Source organism: Haliotis rubra, unplaced genomic scaffold, assembly GCF_003918875.1.
Source record: "Haliotis rubra isolate DU_JTF1 unplaced genomic scaffold, ASM391887v1 Scf23, whole genome shotgun sequence".
Lineage (NCBI taxonomy): Eukaryota > Metazoa > Mollusca > Gastropoda > Lepetellida > Haliotidae > Haliotis > Haliotis rubra.
In genome coordinates this window covers 2,382,373-2,401,684 of record NW_025766336.1, presented here as the reverse complement: position 1 = coordinate 2,401,684, position 19,312 = coordinate 2,382,373, and the positions used below count along the sequence as shown (strand labels likewise).

Sequence of the window (19,312 nt, the reverse complement as noted above, 5' to 3'; positions counted from 1 at the left end):
GACTTTCTCCTTGATTCGACTAACTTTATATGCATCTTAGATAATAGTTTTACTATTTACTGATTACATTAATAATTTATGGAACTATTATTTTTTGGTGTTTTCAGTAGAAACCTGACATACGAAACTTGAACTTGACTGTCTCATGTTGCACACAATGAAGTGGACGTGGGTTAAGTTTGGTGAACCTAGCATGTATAGTTTCGGAGATAAAAACAAGAAAACCATCAAACACATTTTGCAGTAAGTCGTTTCCATGGAAATAGCAAAAAAAAAAGACTTCTGATAAACTTCCAAATAGCAAAAGGCACATCTATGGGTAATGATTAACATGTGTGTGAAGTTTGGTGAACCTAGCATGTAAACTTTAAGAGACATGCTCATGACAAAGGTTCGGGACGGACGGACGGACAGAAGGACATCGTCAACGAGGGTATAATAATGTTTATTATATAGGTAGTATTTTTCCTGTACCACGATTGGTCAAAAGACCGTCACATGATTGACTACAAAACACGATATTGACTTGAGTTTTCTGATAAATTACGATATTGACTTGGGTTACTAAAAATAGACAAGGAACCCGTACGAAGGGGCTTCCCCCGCTTTTCAGCCAATCAGATCACTCGGATAGATGGCACAGTGTGTGCATTAAAAGTTTATGTTAAAACCCGTTTCTCTTTCATTATATAATAAAACAATTATAGACTCTTGTAGAGGTCGATATCGGTTTTCATTGACCTGAGAAAAACAATATCGACCTCGCAAGCTCAGTCGAAATTGTTTTACTCAGGTCAATAAAAAACGATATCGACCTCTACAAGAGTCTATAATTGTATATTATCACCCCAATATTGCAGGGCTCCAGATAACGGCCGTATCGACGTATGTACGGATATAAAATATGCAAGAAATTTTGGGGGAACATCACCTCTAGTTGGGAATACAAATCAGGGAACATCACCTCGGGTGGCGAATACAAATCAGGGAACATCATCTCTAGTGGGGAATATGCATGAAATATTTAAAAAACGTAACAGATCTGCAAAAGTATCATTTTATTGTTTATTGACCTGTTTACACAAGAGTAGCAATGTTGTGGTGCATATATGAAAAGAAACACAAGATTACTGGTACTCCATTAAATTCCATTCACTACTCTAAGGTTTTCCAGTAATCCTGTATTGAAAAAATAAGGAGTACTTACTCCTGATGTTGAAAAGTTATCTGGATCCCTGTATTGTAACCTTAAATATTCAATGCTTGCCCTCTGTTATGACTTCATGATACCAGTGATCTTAGGGAAGCGAGTACATGCTGTTTAAAGATCCAGTCAGTAAACTTCCACAAAAACACTCCAAATCCCTACACGGTCTAACAAGTACAGGTCTTATTAAGACAGAAATCCCAAAGTAAGTACCCTAATTTTCAAACTCATACAAGGATTGAAAGAAAAGAAAAGATAGGTTATCTTCATTAAGTGAGTGAGTGAGTGAATTTAGTTTCACGCCGCTTAATATAGCAATATTCCAGCAATATCACGGCAGGGGGACATCAGAAAAGGACTTCCCACCTTGTACCCATGTGGGGAATCCAACCAGGATCTTTGGCGTGACAAGCAAACACTTCAACTAGGCCCATATCTTCAATAAGAAAGCTACAGTAGTTTTAGTAGATTTGATCATGTTAAGCAGGCGCAAAATGATACATTTTTCAGAAGCAGATCATAAGACTATCTCAAACTGGGGTAAGGAAAATGTACGGACATAGATAATTATATTTACTGGTTTATCTTTGTGTGGTGTCACAGTCTTCATGGGCTTCTCTTCAGATTTCTCTTGACTAGATTTGACATCTGGATTATCTCCCCTGCCATCTTCTGATTCCTCCATCACAATATCCACATTCTCCTCCTCTTCTTCATCATCGCTCTCAATGATTCTGGCCTTCTTCTTCCGAGACGGAACCTTGATAGGAGAGTCACTTTCTTTGGATGGGGATCCATTTTTAACCTTAAGTGGAGATTTATCTTCTTTTCTAAAACAACAAAATATTATTCATTCTTACATTAAGTTTATCAGCTGTGATTAAATTAATGAGTAACAGTTTGTATCTAATATCACATTAACAGTAGTCCAGTTATAACATCACCTCTGGTGTGGAATACAGATTAGGGTACAACCCCTCCAGTAGGGAATACAGTCTGGGGTACATCACCTCCAGTGGGGAATATAGATTGGGGTACATCACCTCCAGTGGGGAATATAGATTGGGATACATCGCCTCCAGTGGGGAATATAGATTGGAGTACATCACCTCCAGTGGGGAATATAGATTGGGGTACATCACCTCCAATGGGGTACAGTCTGGGGTACATCACCTCCAGTGGGGAATATAGATTTGGGTACATCGCCTCCAGTGTGGAATATAAATTGGGGTACATCACCTCCAGTGGGGAATATAGATTGGAGTACATCACCTCCAGTGGGGAATATAGATTAGGGTACATCAGCCTCCAGTGGGGAATATAGATTGGGGTACATCACCTCCAGTGGGGAATATAGATTGGGGTACATCACCCCAGTGGGGAATATACATTGGGGTACATAGATTTGGGGCCTCCAGTGGGGAATATAGATTGGGGTACATCACCTCCAGTGGGGAATATAGATTGGGGTACATCACCTCCAGTGGGGAATATAGATTGGGGTACATCACCTCCAGTGGGGAATATAGATTGAAGTACATCACCCCCAGTGGGGAATATAGATTGGGGTACATCACCTCCAGTGGGGAATATAGATTGGGGTACATCACCTCCAGTGGGGAACATAGATTGGGGTACATCACCTCCAGTGGGGTACAGTGTGGGGTACATCATCTCTGGTGGGGAATATAGATTTGGGTACATCGCCTCCAGTGTGGAATATAGATTGGGGTACTTTGCCTCCAGTGGGGAATATAGATTGGGGTACATCACCTCCAGTGGGGAATATAGATTGGGGTACATCACCTCCAGTGGGGAATATAGATTGGAGTACATCACCTCCAGTGGGGAACATACATTGGTGTACATCACCTCCAGTGGGAAACATAGATTGGTGTACATCACCTCCAGTGGGGAACATACATTGGTGTACATCACCTCCAGTGGGAAACATAGATTTGGTGTACATCACCTCCAGTGGGGAACATAGATTGGTGTACATCACCTCCAGTGGGAACATAGATTGGTGTACATCACCTCCAGTGGGGAACATAGATTGGTGTACATCACCTCCAGTGGGGAACATACATTGGTGTACATCACCTCCAGTGGGGAACATAGATTGGTGTACATCACCTCCAGTGGGGAACATAGATTGGGGTACATCACCTCCAGTGGGGAACATAGATTGGGGTACATCACCTCCAGTGGGAACATAGATTGGTGTACATCACCTCCAGTGGGGAACACACATTGGAACATGTACATCACCTCCAGTGGGGAACATAGATTGGTGTACATCACCTCCAGTGGGGAACATAGATTGGTGTACATCACCTCCAGTGGGGAACATACATTGGTGTACATCACCTCCAGTGGGGAACATACATTGGGGTACATCACCTCCAGTGGGGAACATAGATTGGTGTACATCACCTCCAGTGGGGAATATAGATTGGGGTACATCACCTCCAGTGGGGAATATAGATTGGGGTACATCACCTCCAGTGGGGAACATAGATTGGGGTACATCACCTCCAGTGGGAATATAGATTGGGGGTCACATCAGCCTCCAGTCACCTCCAGTGGGAATATAGATTGGGGTACATTTGCCACCCAGTGGGGGAATATAGATTCCAGGGTACATCACCTCCAGTGGGGAATATAGATTGGGGTACATCACCTCCAGTGGGGAATATAGATTGGGGTACATCACCTCCAGTGGGGAACATACATTGGTGTACATCACCTCCAGTGGGGAACATAGATTGGGGTACATCACCTCAGTGGGGAACATAGATTGGTGTACATCACCTCCAGTGGGAACATAGATGGGGTACATCACCTCCCAGTGGGGAACATAGATTGGTGTACATCACCTCCAGTGGGGAACATACATTGGTGTACATCACCTCCAGTGGGGAACATAGATTGGTGTACATCACCTCCAGTGGGGAACATAGATTGGTGTACATCACCTCCAGTGGGAACATAGATTGGTGTACATCACCTCCAGTGGGGAACATAGATTGGTGTACATCACCTCCAGTGGGGAACATAGATTGGTGTACATCACCTCCAGTGGGGAACATAGATTGGTGTACATCACCTCCAGTGGGGAACATAGATTGGGGTACATCACCTCCAGTGGGGAACATAGATTGGGGTACATCACCTCCAGTGGGGAACATAGATTGGGGTACATCACCTCCAGTCCATATGGGGTACATCACCTCAGTGGGGAACATAGATTGGGGTACATCACCTCCAGTGGGGAACATAGATTGGTGTACATCACCTCCAGTGGGGAACATACATTGGGGTACATCACCTCCAGTGGGGAACATAGATTGGGGTACATCACCTCCAGTGGGGAACATAGATTGGGGTACATCACCTCCAGTGGGGAACATAGATTGGGTACATCACCTCCAGTGGGGAACATGGATTGGGGTACATCACCTCCAGTGGGGAACATAGATTGGTGTACATCACCTCCAGTGGGGAACATAGATTGGGGTACATCACCTCCAGTGGGGAACATAGATTGGGGTACATCACCTCCAGTGGGGAACATAGATTGGGGTACATCACCTCCAGTGGGGAATATAGATTGGGGTACATCACCTCCAGTGGGGAACATAGATTGGGGTACATCACCTCCAGTGGGGAACATAGATTGGGGTACATCACCTCCAGTGGGGAACATAGATTGGGGTACATCACCTCCAGTGGGGAACATAGATTGGGGTACATCACCTCCAGTGGGGAATATAGATTGGGGTACATCACCTCCAGTGGGGAATATAGATTGGGGTACATCACCTCCAGTGGGGAACATAGATTGGGGTACATCACCTCCAGTGGGGAATATAGATTGGGGTACATCACCTCCAGTGGGGGAACATCACATTGGGGTACATTCACATCACCCAGTGGGGAACATACATTGGGGTACATCACCTCCAGTGGGGAACATAGATTGGGGTACATCACCTCCAGTGGGGAACATAGATTGGGGTACATCACCTCCAGTGGGGAATATAGATTGGGGTACATCACCTCCAGTGGGGAACATAGATTGGGGTACATCACCTCCAGTGGGGAACATAGATTGGGGTACATCACCAGTGGGGAACATACATTGGGGTACATCACCTGGGGAACATAGATTGGGGTACATCACCTCCAGTGGGAACATAGATTGGGGTACATCACCTCCAGTGGGGAACATACATTGGGGTACATCACCTCCAGTGGGGAATATAGATTGGGGTACATCACCTCCAGTGGGGAACATACATTGGGGTACATCACCTCCAGTGGGGAACATACATTGGGGTACATCACCTCCAGTGGGGAACATAGATTGGGGTACATCACCTCCAGTGGGGAACATAGATTGGGGTACATCACCTCCAGTGGGGAATATAGATTGAGGTACATCACCTCCAGTGGGGAACATAGATTGGGGTACATCACCTCCAGTGGGGAACATAGATTGGGGTACATCACCTCCAGTGGGGAACATACATTGGGGTACATCACCTCCAGTGGGGAACTATAGATTGGGGTACATCACCTCCAGTGGGGAACATAGATTGGGGTACATCACCTCCAGTGGGGAACATACATTGGGGTACATCACCTCCAGTGGGGAACATACATTGGGGTACATCACCTCCAGTGGGGAACATAGATTGGGGTACATCACCTCCAGTGGGGAACATAGATTGGGGTACATCACCTCCAGTGGGGAACATAGATTGGGGTACATCACCTCCAGTGGGGAACATAGATTGGGGTACATCACCTCCAGTGGGGAACATAGATTGGGGTACATCACACCCAGTCCAGTGGGAACATAGATTGGAGTACATCACCTCCAGTGGGGAATATAGATTGGGGTACATCACCTCCAGTGGGGAATATAGATTGGGGTACATCACCTCCAGTGGGGAATATAGATTGGGGTACATCACCTCCAGTGGGGAACATAGATTGAAGTACATCACCTCCAGTGGGGAACATAGATTGGGGTACATCACCTCCAGTGGGGAACATAGATTGAGGTACATCACCTCCAGTGGGGAATACAGTTTGGTGGGGAATACCAATATGGCAACACCTGCTAAACGGGCCAGTGTTAAACATCTGCTACCAAGAAGCGCTGTAACGATTCGGTTCTATTCATCAAAAATCGAATCTGACACCTTAGTTTCGATTTTCGATAACCATTATCACTATTCCTATTCAATATTTGAATATCTATTTAGATTATTTCCACACGCCGAGATCGTAATTTTGGCTCCAACTCGAGCAGTTTCGAGCGCTGAAATAATGGGAAATGTGATTGGTTGATGCCGGGCTAATTATCCAATGAAAATTGTTGTTAGTAGACATCTCCAAGTTGACCAAGGATTTCACTCTACATCATTTACATTCCTGATTTCCTAGTCAAATCTTGAAAAAGGTTTCAGTGTGATATGTTTTGTTTAATAAACTCTGATGTTCTACTTGTATGAAGAATCAAATCGAAATTGATCGAATCGAGGGTCCATTATCAAAAATCGAATCGAATCGAGGTCTGGGTGAATCGTTGCAGCCCTGCTACTAAGGCATCAATACTGATGAACTTACTTGACAGTCACACTTTCTTCAGGATCTTTCTCCTTCGTCTTCGAACTGAAGAAAGACCTGAAACATGACAAGATTTACCCAGTAAATATTTTGACTCCCTTCTATGAAAGATAAGAGTGCAGTCAAGGTGTGTCAAAAGTAGTTGATGTGTGGAAACACTCAATATTCAGTGTTATTATCAATATGTGTTAAAATAAGTGATGACATAGTTTTGATGCGTAGCACATGTGTAATAAACCCTAACGGCCATTTCATTGGCCGGTTGAGACAATCACGTGACATCAGAATGCGGGACTATCTTTTTCATTCATAACTACAGACACAATGTTTATTACAACTTCAGGTACTGACTCATCGGACACATTTATCAACACTAATAAACACTAGATTTCAGTAAATAATAACACATCACATTTTTTAAGAGTTTGTCATGTTTTACGTTGGGATTTCATGACACATCGATGCATCGATACTTTTCTAAGACAATACAGTTATCGATACATTCAACACTGTATCGATATTTAGTTTTGAAAGTATCAGTTTAAATATGTTCATGTATCGTTTACATTTTGCAATTGTATCATGTTTTTTTATGTTATGAGAGTTATAAATGACTATTTTCCATGCACAAAGATGGGAAATGAGAAATTTTTAATCTCTGAGAATAAAAATTGTTGATCTTTTCAAGGACAATTACCATAAAAAAATATGAAATATTAATGTTAAAAATTAATGTTTTAAATTGGCTCTACATTTTTAGTCCTACAACAGTTCCTGTCATTGCGCAGTGACTTTGACCATGCCGTATTTGTATTCATATGCTTCCAGAATATATTTAGGTCACCTTAAACATTGGATTGAAAAATGACATTTCCCGAGCGGCGAGTATTAATCTCTATATAAGTCACGTGCAGCAGTCACATCTATGTTTTCAAGAAGATCGGAAGCTCTGGATTGATCTAATATCATGCCACACCATTTGAGCAAAATAATGTTGCAAAATGCAATAACAGTCATTACTGGTAAACATACTAATCAGCAAATTGATGTGAAGAGTAAACAGTGTAAGTTCGGGAACCAATGTGGATGAATCCATTTCCATTAAACAAGGGGGAAGTGACACAGTCCATGTGCAATTTATGCTCTACAGTCAGGCCGCGTTAATCCGAACTGTGCAGTTTTTCATAAAAAATGTTCGGATAGTGATACTTCGGTTTGCTGAAACAAGTCCAGTACACCACACTGCAGTAGAGTTACTTCCCTTTCACTTGACTGATAGAGACAAAAGAACAACTATAACAGGTTTTGCTCAAACTAACACAAAGTGTGACCTGTTAATTATTAAAATCGCAAACTCATGACTTGTTCAACTCGCAATGTACTAATAGCCAATGAAGTTTACCGATAACGAGCCCCACTATTGTTAGGCAACATGGCCGCCATATGTACAGACGGATTAATGACGCAAAAACAAGTACAATTAGCTAATCCGTTACCGATAATTGATGTTCAGAATCGGAGACTGAAGCATCGGATTAATGAATCAACAATTGATGTGTTTATATAGTAAACCAGATTGGTTACAGCTTGAGTCTGTTCGCGGGTGGCAAGGGAAATCGGATTATCGGTGACCAGACTAACACGGCGTGACTGTACATATGTTCATCCATGGGTAACATCAACTTAGCCATGAGAAAACTTTTCGACCCTGCTCTGCTACTGAGGTAGATTGGAGCATTTGGTCAGGTGAACTAAACTTGTATTCAGTGCCCGAGATTGAAGCAGACAGTGATTTACAGTATGCAAATTCCTGCGTCCTATACGCTTAAAATTTGACAATGGACGCAACAAAATATCTTAGCGCATCCACAGGGATGCAGAAAAAGTCCAAATGCTTTTTGCAAAAATTCCAATCAAGTAACAATAAGTTATCACTGAGTTTGCTACTAGCTGGGCTATTGTATTATTTGACAGTTTAATTACTGTAACAATGTGATGATCATGATACAAAATACAATAACACAGTGTATGAAATAAGCCAAAAACCCAGCCAGACATTGGGGCTGGCAACTTCAAAATGTTACCAGCCCAAAATGGATTTAACCAGACCAGACACCAAGACAAAGTGAATTTACTCAGATGTATGGGACATCTAAAAATCTTTTACCAGACCATCGGGTTAGCCAGTTGTAAATTTAGATCATCCGTCACAAATCTAGCCCGTCTCGGGCGGTCGGACGGGCCTAATTTCATACACTGAATAACAGTAACTGAATTAGAACAATATTACAACATAGTATTAATAATGTACTTTTTCAAGTAAAATTGGTAGTGGAAACACTTGAATCCCTTGAAGTTCCCGAGGCGGACGTAAAAAATACACTCACCCACGAGTTACCTCCCATTTGCCCTTTCCCGCGCAAACAGTCATGTGACCAGCCTTACTTGTCACTCTCTCCTGATGTTCTGCCCATGTAGTAGTATATACAATGGGGGTTCTGGACCACTTTCAACCAAAGCCTCTGCAAAGCCTTATTTCACAAGTAAGGCTTTGGTCGGACCCTTAGCTCTTGCTACCATTACCCCTACTATAAAAAAGTTTGGGCCGATAGCGGGACCTCCTAGCCGCGCCGGGGGCATGGCTGGAGTGTGTTGGTATCCTGGGGCACCGCTATGCCGTGTTGACCGGAGGTAACACTGTGCCGTACGGTACGATCAATAATTCCGCTCTTACAAACCCTCTACCTGGCCCATCCCTCAAGTAGTACAAGTTAGGCTCGTCGGCTTTCATGTCAACTTTATCTATGTTGTAAGTTTTGATTGACCATATAGGATCGGTGGCTCAAACTACGGCTATCACCCTCGTGTTCCCCGGCTGGTATAGATACCTTACTAGGGGCCCTATCTGGTATCTGTTTCTCCTTCCCACGCAATGGAGCAGCCGACTCTGCCACTATTGATTTTAGTTTGATAGCGTCTGCGGTTTCTTGCCGGTGAGGCGGGTGACTTCATGGTTGATTGCCGACACCACGTTAGGGGAGCCGTGATACCCATTCAGTCGATCGTTTTCGGGGTGACCATCTCCCTAGCATACTGATGCCCAAATAAAGCTCAGCCAAAGTCCTATTGAATCTCTCAACTATGGCTTGGCTGCGATGGGCTCCAGCCGTGCCATTACCTGACCTTTGTATCGTGTTTGGTTAGCAGTTGTGACCACGGCACCCATGAACTCCAGCCGGGGTCAACTTGCAGCTCTGTTGGCCACGTCAGCGGACTGCGTTTGTATATCGTTGAATCCTCTGGCTACCTGGGCAGAATCTTTCGTGGTCAAGGGTTCGGCTTCCTTTGTAGCGACTGGCTTTCGTCCACTACGGTTAAGGCATACTTGTACCTCTTGTCGTGGGGTAGGAATAGGAGGTCGGCCTGGTGAGCGCTATTAGGTATGTTAATACCGAACCTCCTTCTCGGCACGTAGCGTGGTGCCGGTAAATAGATCTGCCATAGGGCTTGTTTTTCAAGCCATGCTTTGCAGCCTCCTCGGGGTATTTTCAGCGCCATTTTAGCCAGCTTATCTACTGGCGCTAGCTCCTTTCCAGTACCCCGGCGGGCTGTAGTAAATAGCCTCAAACTTTTTCTGGTTCAATTTTTCTCATGCCCGATGCTGGCGTGCGTGTTGATCCCATCAATAGCTATCCAACGTTTAGTGTCCATAGGCGACAGGGGCGTCTTGTTTATTGTCAGTCCATTATATCCTATGGCCATCACTTCTAAGTGTGTTCATTTTATGCCTAAATGTACGGGTCTTGAACAGGGCTTCCTTGAATCTGGCGTGTTTGATGTGTTGTTTAACCCACGTACTTCTTAACACCCTTAGCCTTTCGGATCTCACCATTGTCGGCCTTCAGTATGGAATACATCTTAGGCCTCAAACCTATGTACTTTCGGCTATGGGTGTGCGGCACACTCATCCTTCATCTTACCTAGGACCTTTTTATTTACCGTACTGTGTATGACATGGTCCTTGGGGTAGGTCGCTGGTGTCATACAAAATCGAGGTGTTTTTCATGTCCTCATTACCGTCCTCGGTTTGAATCTCCATCAGCGGGGAATCCGTGTCAGTGTACAGAACTTCACACCTGTCGTCGTACTGTTTCTTAAGCTCGTTGTAGTAAAAGTCGTACATCAGGTGTTTGGATAAATCGAGGATGCTCATCCCCATTTACAAACAGGCCGGTTGAATTTTATGTGGCTTTTCTTCATGTGTAGGGCAACTAGGTCATCGGTGAATATTTTACTACGGGTGAATGCCGGACTGGCTATCAGTCTCCTGAGCTTGTCTTCCTCATTCGACCGAACCAGCTTCACGCGGTCCACGCGTTTCCTCAGGTTCTCCATAGTCTTACCAAACACCGAGTTGTTCATGAGCTTATAGAGGTTTTCTCAAAGTCACTGGTGGCAAGCTTAGGAGGTCTGTGTTCATTCTGATGTAGGGTTCCATCCATGGGCTCTGGTCGAACATGAGCACCCTGTGTATTTTGGTCAGCCTCATACCCAACGACAGGTACAGCTGTAGGTTGCGATAGTGAACTATGTACTTGGCCTTATTCATTAAGTTAGGGCACGAGTTTTCAGCGTCTGCCACCGCCCACCTAACAAGTTATGTTGGTACTCAGACATCCAGTCTGGGTTAACCCTCATACGTTCAGGGGCCAGGGGGTAGCTGTTGTGTGATGTGTGTAATGCCTTGGGGTATTCTAAGTCCACTTCCAGGATATAGCCTTTGTTCGAATCTGGTGCGATGCTCATAACATCAATGGGTGACGCCCATTCGAATCCCCCTGTGGGTAGATACTGACTCATGGCCCAGCCGTACAGGTTGTTGGCGTCTAGGTTTGCGTCTGCGCACCCAACACCGCCCACACGTACGTTCGAATCGAGTCGTTTAAGCGTTCAGTGCCGGCACGAGTAAACCCTTTCGACGTGTCCAACATAAACTTTTCCCAGTCATCCGCTGCCCCTCCCTGATCAAACCTCCAGACTCTGTACTCCTTGTTGACATTGAAAGCCATGTAACGGTCATCCCACTCGTTGGTTGTGAAGAGATGATCACGACTTGTATCCCCAATCTTTCACCAGCAGTTTGCTGGCTTCCACGAGGGCATTTGGTGAGCGATGGGGATACCCAACCGTGGTTCGCCCGACAAACGCCAATCCGTCTTCGGGTTTAGTTGAATTCGTTGCAAATACGTTAGTAGGCCCGTCTATCGTACTTGTTGTTTAATGGGTTCCATCGCGCCGTCCAGTGGGGGCGGGATGCTGATTTCTTTAAGGATACGCCTGACCTGGTAGTACACGTGGAACTTGAACACAGACTGACTCAGCGGTCCACGCCGAGTGTCGGTTAATGTCACACCACACCCGTTGTAGCGCACCACACGAAGTTGAGTTGATTCTGCCAGAACTGCATCGGGTTGTTGAACCAAGCATGAACTACCTTAGCGTTAGTCACCGAAAATTTATACAGGCTGAACACATCTAAAAGCTGGGCGTTAAAATACATCCCATCAGCAACCGCGATCTTCATGGGGAAGAAATCTACGTCCAGTTTAGGGTAAAACACACCAGGGGAATACATTTTAAAACTATTATATAATGAGCATATATACTCTAACATGTACATAACACTTCCAGGAATAGCGGCGAGGGCGTTCAGCTGACTGCCGCGATCGATATCACGTCGGGTCAACTTCGGTAAGCACTCTCGCGATATCACCTACCTACCGCAATGGACTAACATCAGCGCCAGCAACAATAAGCTGTTCGTCAGTGGAGCTCGCAGCCAGATAACTGGCGGCTACTACAGCGTGTGCTTCGCTAAGCGGCGAGGTCTTCAAACCCCTGGGAGCCGAACTCAAGATGAGCGACTCAAAGCGGTACAGTGGTGTTAATCAACAACGGAAGAAACTCCTTGAGGCTCGGCCGACCATTGGCGAGGACACTTTCGGTATACCGCCTGGCGAGATAAAACCAACAACAACCATCACAGGCGCGAAGTTACCCGACCTAGTACCGTGCCGAGAGCTGTACATTCATCTCGGTCAGGTGAGCTGGCGATACAACATTCAAGGGGTCACCCTTCCACTATACTGAGAGCCGTGCCGGTGAAAACAGAGAAATACAAGCGACAGTAGAACTGAGTCGTTTTCACGCGGCAGTATAAAGAGGTTGACTCAGGGCAACATACCTGAGCTGATAATATTGGTGTTAGATATAAATCATAATCCCGTCAATATAGGATACCTCAGCAACACTTCACATAAAATGACCAGCGCACAAGGGCCGGGGTGAAAAATGCGTCAATGTGGGGATCTCGACCTCGGGGACACCGCAGCGGATTCGGCGCTCCGGGTAGATGGTAAATTATGCACCTTGCAACTGAAAAACAACATTTACAAACGCGTTGAAGTCCCCTCTGGGGGAGCCCTAGGTGATATAGTAGATACCACAAAGGCGACAGTCAACACTCGGTACACCCTAGTCACCACCGGGGATGATAAATGGATAATATACCCATCGTTCGAGGGGTAAGCTGTTCGACTTAGGCGATGTTGAGAGCACTACCGTCGCCCGAAACAAGCCATATCGCATTTCGTCTTCACCGAAGATGACAAGTGGGTGTTGATACCAGATAAAGGCGACTGGTTTCTCAATATTAGGCTCGGCTCCCCTCGTGTTCACGGATAACAAAGACAACCACCTAAACAAAGTCGTTAACAACGGAACCCTGCTCGTGGCTTACGTCCCGACTCAGAGGCGTAGCGTAGCCATCAGCCCAGTCGCCAGTATGGCAGCCCATATGCTATCGGGTAAACCCGGGCATGCAAAAGCGTGACATTGCAGTTGGTGTCTGAATTTGAAGGCGTGGTCAGGATACTAGAGAGTCTACGGCGAACTCAACACTGATCATCAAAGTCTACCTAGGGGAACCATCGGGGAATGATGTCGAGATCGTGAAGGGGGTCAAACTTCGGGTGGGTGAAGCGACACCAGTATCGCGTTTGCACAGTTTACGTCGCGGATGGGTGTCGGCTCCAACACCAGTCTGCAGAGGCGTCACCGTGATCGTGGAAAACACGATATCACTAACCAAGATCTTCCTACCGACAACATACACTTCATGGGGTGAAGTTCACCCCTGAACTATTATCAGAAAACCAGTTGGAAACTATATCGTAATAGTATTATAGCAATGACCAGTCATCAGCCCAACACTACGCTTAATGACCTAGGGGACCACGGAGGATTTGATCAACCTGGTGAGGAAGACACCTTGTACATCCTGCACTTGAAAGACAAGCGTGTATAGGCGGGCAGCAATGGTTGATCATCTACCCAAACCCACACTTTCGGGGTCTAGGAGGCACAGAGGGATTCGATCAGCCTGGTGAGGAAGACACCTTATACATCCTGCACTTCAAAGACAGCGTGTATAGGCGGGTGTCGTTATCAGATTTTAAAGAGCCTGAATGGTTACTCAAGCAACCCTCACCGCCCCTTATACCACGCTTGAGACAAGATGGTACTATCTCGAGATTAAGAACAACGGCATAATTATAGGGCGTTCGTTTCGGTCCCCACGGCCTCGTTCACGGAATCTATATATATATATCGCACCAATACCAGACCACTTTCGGGTAACATGTTAACTTCCATTATAAAGGTGGCTATAGAGATCAAATTACTTGATCACCAAGAGGTCTTTAGAAATGTCACGGAAAACTACACATTCATCATGGACGTCTATCTCGAGGAGATACCCGTTTCCTCACCATATTTACATTATGGCTGATATGATCATAACTTGGGAAGCCAGGTGTAATAACCAACGTTGTCATTATTACTAAGGTATCGGAAGCGAACCTTTAGCAAGCCTTGATGGGGTTCGTCTCCTTAATGGAAGTAGAGTTAAGACCCGTTTTTTTACGTGCACACTAATCTAAGTATTATCAGCTTTAAGTACATTAGCCGAAGGTTAACTGAAACTCAATTAAAATATCTTTTGTAATATATATTATAGGATGGGCCTGTACCCAGTCGGTAGAGGAAGTAGCGAAGACCCTGGAAACCGTGAAGCGGGTTCCGCTTTTGAGACAGTTATGTGATGTAAAAAGCGCCAACTAGAACAAGACGCGACAGCGTAAAGCACTGTGTAAGAAGTACCATAGAGCTTTCAATATCGTGGACGGGGCTGACACTGCCCTTATGGCAACCAGCATGGGGCTGGGAGCGGCAGGTGTTGGGTTGTTAGCTACCATCGTGGCTGCCCCGTAGTGCTAGGCATTGAAATAACAGCTGGGGTGGTAGGGGTGTTAGGGTTGGTAGCTTAAGTTGACATCACGCAGACTGCATCGTAAAGGCGTTGAAACCACGATGAGATCAGAGTTCTGGCTGAAGCAAAGCTGAACACAGTAAGTGAGCATATTTCCACTGCACTCACTGACAGTAAGATCTCAGAGGAGGAGTTTAGTTCAATCCTCTCTGAACTCACAAAATATAACAAAATGAAACAAGAGATTCGATCCAAGTCTCGTAAGTCTACTATCAGCGAGGGCGAGAAAAAAAGTACATAGAACAAGGGGTGAAAAAAGCCCGGCAAGCCTTTATTACAAACACCAAAGAGATCATAGGCGATTCACATTAAACTGTTTCATCGAGGTAAACATGGCATAGTGTCATAGCGGCACGTTAGACGCAGCCCAGTATTGGATGATGCAATCCCAGGATACCAACACACTCCAGCCATGCCCCCGGCGCGGCTAGGAGGTCCCGCTATCGGCCCAAACTTTTTCATAGTAGGGGTAATGGTAGCAAGAGCTAAGGGTCCGACCAAAGCCTTACTTGTGAAATAAGGCTTTGCAGAGGCTTTGGTTGAAAGTGGTCCAGAACCCCCATTGTATATACTACTCATGTACTTAGATCTGCTGTGAAATCTGAAGTGTTTCCAGCGTGGAGGTTGCGAGGGCTTCTCGTCATGAGTCAGGATAAGTACAAAAATATCAATTTTGCTTGAAAAAATTTACATATTTTTTCTTATCCTGACTCATGATCTTTTGCTTATAGAATCTGACAGATTGGTGGTTGGTCAAGCCACTTCCTGGATTCAACAGCTGTCCTTAGATACGTCCTGTATCCCCCCCATGGGAACTGCGAAACGGCATTTCCATGATCCTATTCTTCCAACTTCCATTATAACTCGGGGGGACCACTTTCTTGTCTTACTTCAGTCTCAGACAAGTTGAATCATGTTGATTCATGTGGCTACACATAAACTAGTATCTTCTTATTACTAGATATCTTATAACAACCCATAGATTATGATAACATCTTTATCATATATGAGTTGCGACCCTGTGGTATCGTGACTAACATTCTTCCAAAAGCACACGACACGACTTGGAGAACAGCGGCTTTATTTCGGTCGGCTGAAGCATACAAACTTGGGCGAGAAGCACGTGGCCCGATGACGTATGGTCCCATCATGCATTGGGGTACACAGGGAGCAGTTGTTTACCTCCGGTAGTTAAGGGAGCGTTACATGTTACATTACTACAGACCCCTTCACGTACAGGTAAGATCTTTAGCACGCGTGGCCCGATGACGTATGGTCCCATCATGCATTGGGGTACACAGGGAGCAGTTGTTTACCTCCGGTAGTTAAGGGAGCGTTACATGTTACATTACTACAGACCCCTTCACTTACAGGTAAGATCTTTACCCGTACAGGATCTTTAATCACTCATACTAGCCTGTCCTAGACTGTGCGCATGGACTTTCAAACTAGTATCAAGTTATCAACAAGTCAATGTGATAAAGGGTGAGATTTTCCAACACAGCGAATTTGAGGAACCATTAGTTGCTGTGCTACAACGAGAGGCCCAAATTGTTGAATGCCTGAGACGTCTTCAGTGGCTATGTCTCGGAGGAAGTGGTTGGCAAACACCGTGTCTGACTTCCAAAAGCAGTCCTCCATAAATGTTGATATAGAGCAATTTCCATGCAGAGCCAGTGTTGACGCCAGTGCTCTGACTTCATGTGGGTTGGAAACTCTAGGAGGTTCTATTCCTGCTGGTTTATAGGCTCTCAATATGACGGCTCTCATCCAGAACGATATCGTTGTTCTTGGGACTTCTGCTGATGTCTCTGTGGATAATGGGATGAACAGGTGCTTGAATTTTCGTCTCCTTGACTTAGTCTTTTGAAGATATATCTTCAGGGCTCTGACCGGGCACAAGGATAAGTCCTCTATATCCTCTGGTCCGAGGATTGTAGCTAGCGCTGGTACGTGGAACTGTCTATCTGGCTGACCAGATAGTTGGTTCTTGGCAATGAAGTCCCATCTAAGTCCTAGATGAACTGCAGCATGTTGCCCCGTGTCGAATCTGGTTCAACCAAAGTCCAGCGCATGTATCTCTGATATTCGAGTTGCCGTGGCTAGCGCAAGCAGGAACAGAGTCTTCTGTATCAGCAGCTCGAAGGTAGTCTGATCTAGAGGTTCGTAGGCCCAGCGCATGTATCTCTGATATTCGAGTTGCCGTGGCTAGCGCAAGCAGGAACAGAGTCTTCTGTGTCAGCAGCTCGAAGGTAGTCTGATCTAGAGGTTCGTAGGCATCACTCGTAAGATGACGTAGAATTACATTCAGATCCCAGGCCGGAGCTCTGAACTTCTTTTGCTGGTCCTCCAGTTTAAAAGATCTCAGCAGAGCAAGTAATTCTGGTACTTTCGTCAACTTGATGCCTGCTTTCATGGTAATCACTGTACTGATGGCGGTGAGGTATGTAGATTATGTCGCACCTTTCAGATGTCTGGTCTGTCTAAGATGACACAGGTATTCCAACACTTGAGGATGAGTAGCTTTCATCGCAGTGAAGCATTTCCGCCTGGCATAAGTCTCAAACTTCAGCCATTTGTCATCATACAGGTTACGAGTAGATCTGCGTAACACTAGCGTTACTGCCTTGGCTGCCCTGGCGGAGTATCCTCTTTTCTTCAAACATGTTTTGATACGGTCCACACGTGTAGCTGGAACGCTGTCGGGTTCCTGTGGACTTGCTTGGTGTGCGGATGTATGAGTAGGTTCGCCAATCTGGTAACTTGATTGTTGTCTTCCAAGATCTTCTATTAGGTCTAGGAACCATACTCTTGCTGGCCAGTATGGCACGACCAAAGTCAGTTGTAGCACCTGTGTCTGTTTGATCTTCAACAGTACTTCTGGTAGTGATATTGGGGGTGGAAATGCGTAAGTGTTTAGTCCTTCCCAAGGTATGCTCAGTGCATCTGTTGCCCAGGCATGAGGATCTGGAACTGGTGAGACAAACGTCTGTAGTTGTTTGTTGAACCTAGTTGCAAACAGGTCTATGCAAGGGGATCCTATTTCCCTTATGATGAGCCGGAATGCTTCTGGATGGAGCATCCATTCCGTAGGTGACGGGTGCAATGGTCGGGAGAGAGCGTCTGCAAGTACGTTCTTGGCTCCGGGTATGTGACACGCCTTTATCCAGATGTTTGCTTCCTCCGTGATGTGGAACAACTGGAATGTGAGCTGTAGCAGGCTTGGAGACCTTGTGGATCCCTGCCGATTTATGGAGAATGCCACTGTAGAGATATCCGTGTGGATCATCAGCATTTTGTTGTTCAGTGAGCTTGACCATAGTTGTAAGGCGTTGATCACGGCTTTCATCTCCAGCAGATTGATGTGAAGATGCTGCTCTATTTTGGACCACATTCCTGATGCAACTTGATTGTTGAGATGCGCACTCCCAGCCTTGTATTGAAGCGTCTGCTCTTGTAAATAGGTCCCTCTGCAAACGTTCGACCTGCGTGTCCACCACAGTAAATACCTCTTGAGGTTGTCTGGCAGCAAGATTGGGTCGACGCTGTCTAGATGTTTTGTCAGGAACCATTGCAGCGGTCTTAGTTGTAACCTTTCTGTGCGAGTCAAGCCCTGCGCCATGGTTAGTTGACCGAGTAGGACTTTCCATGATTTTATTGTTAACAGAGAGATGACTGCTCGTGGAATCATGGCTTGTATCTTGACCCAACGATCTTCTGGGACGACAATACGATTCTGTGTTGTGATAAACCTTATCCCCAGAAATTGCAGATCTTGTTTTGGTTCTAACTCTAACTTCAGTAGGTTCACCAGCCATCCTAGTTGAGTGAGCAACTTGATTGTGAAGTTCAGTTGTAGTTTGAGTAGACTGGCATCTTGGTGAACCTGAATTCTGTCGTCCAAGTAGAAGGCATTGCGTAGACCTCGATGATGTAGATATGTGACTATAGGCTTGGTTACTCATGTGAATAGCCATGAAGCCGAATATATTCCAAACGGTAGGACGTTCCATTGGGAGTGCTGCCCTCTGAATAGGAATTGCAGATACTTTCTTGATTCTGGATGTATGGGGATG

The 19,312-nt window shown here is 45.3% G+C and overlaps 1 protein-coding gene across 1 annotated transcript in view; it reads right to left on the bottom strand.

Annotated features, from left to right (window-relative positions):
- Positions 1–19,312, bottom strand: part of LOC124277993 (DNA ligase 1-like) — a 101,961-nt gene that overhangs the window by 78,022 nt on the left and 4,627 nt on the right. The window contains 2 exon segments of the mRNA XM_046713720.1: positions 1,785–2,037; positions 6,848–6,904. Coding sequence (XP_046569676.1) covers positions 1,785–2,037; positions 6,848–6,904 — 310 coding nt within the window.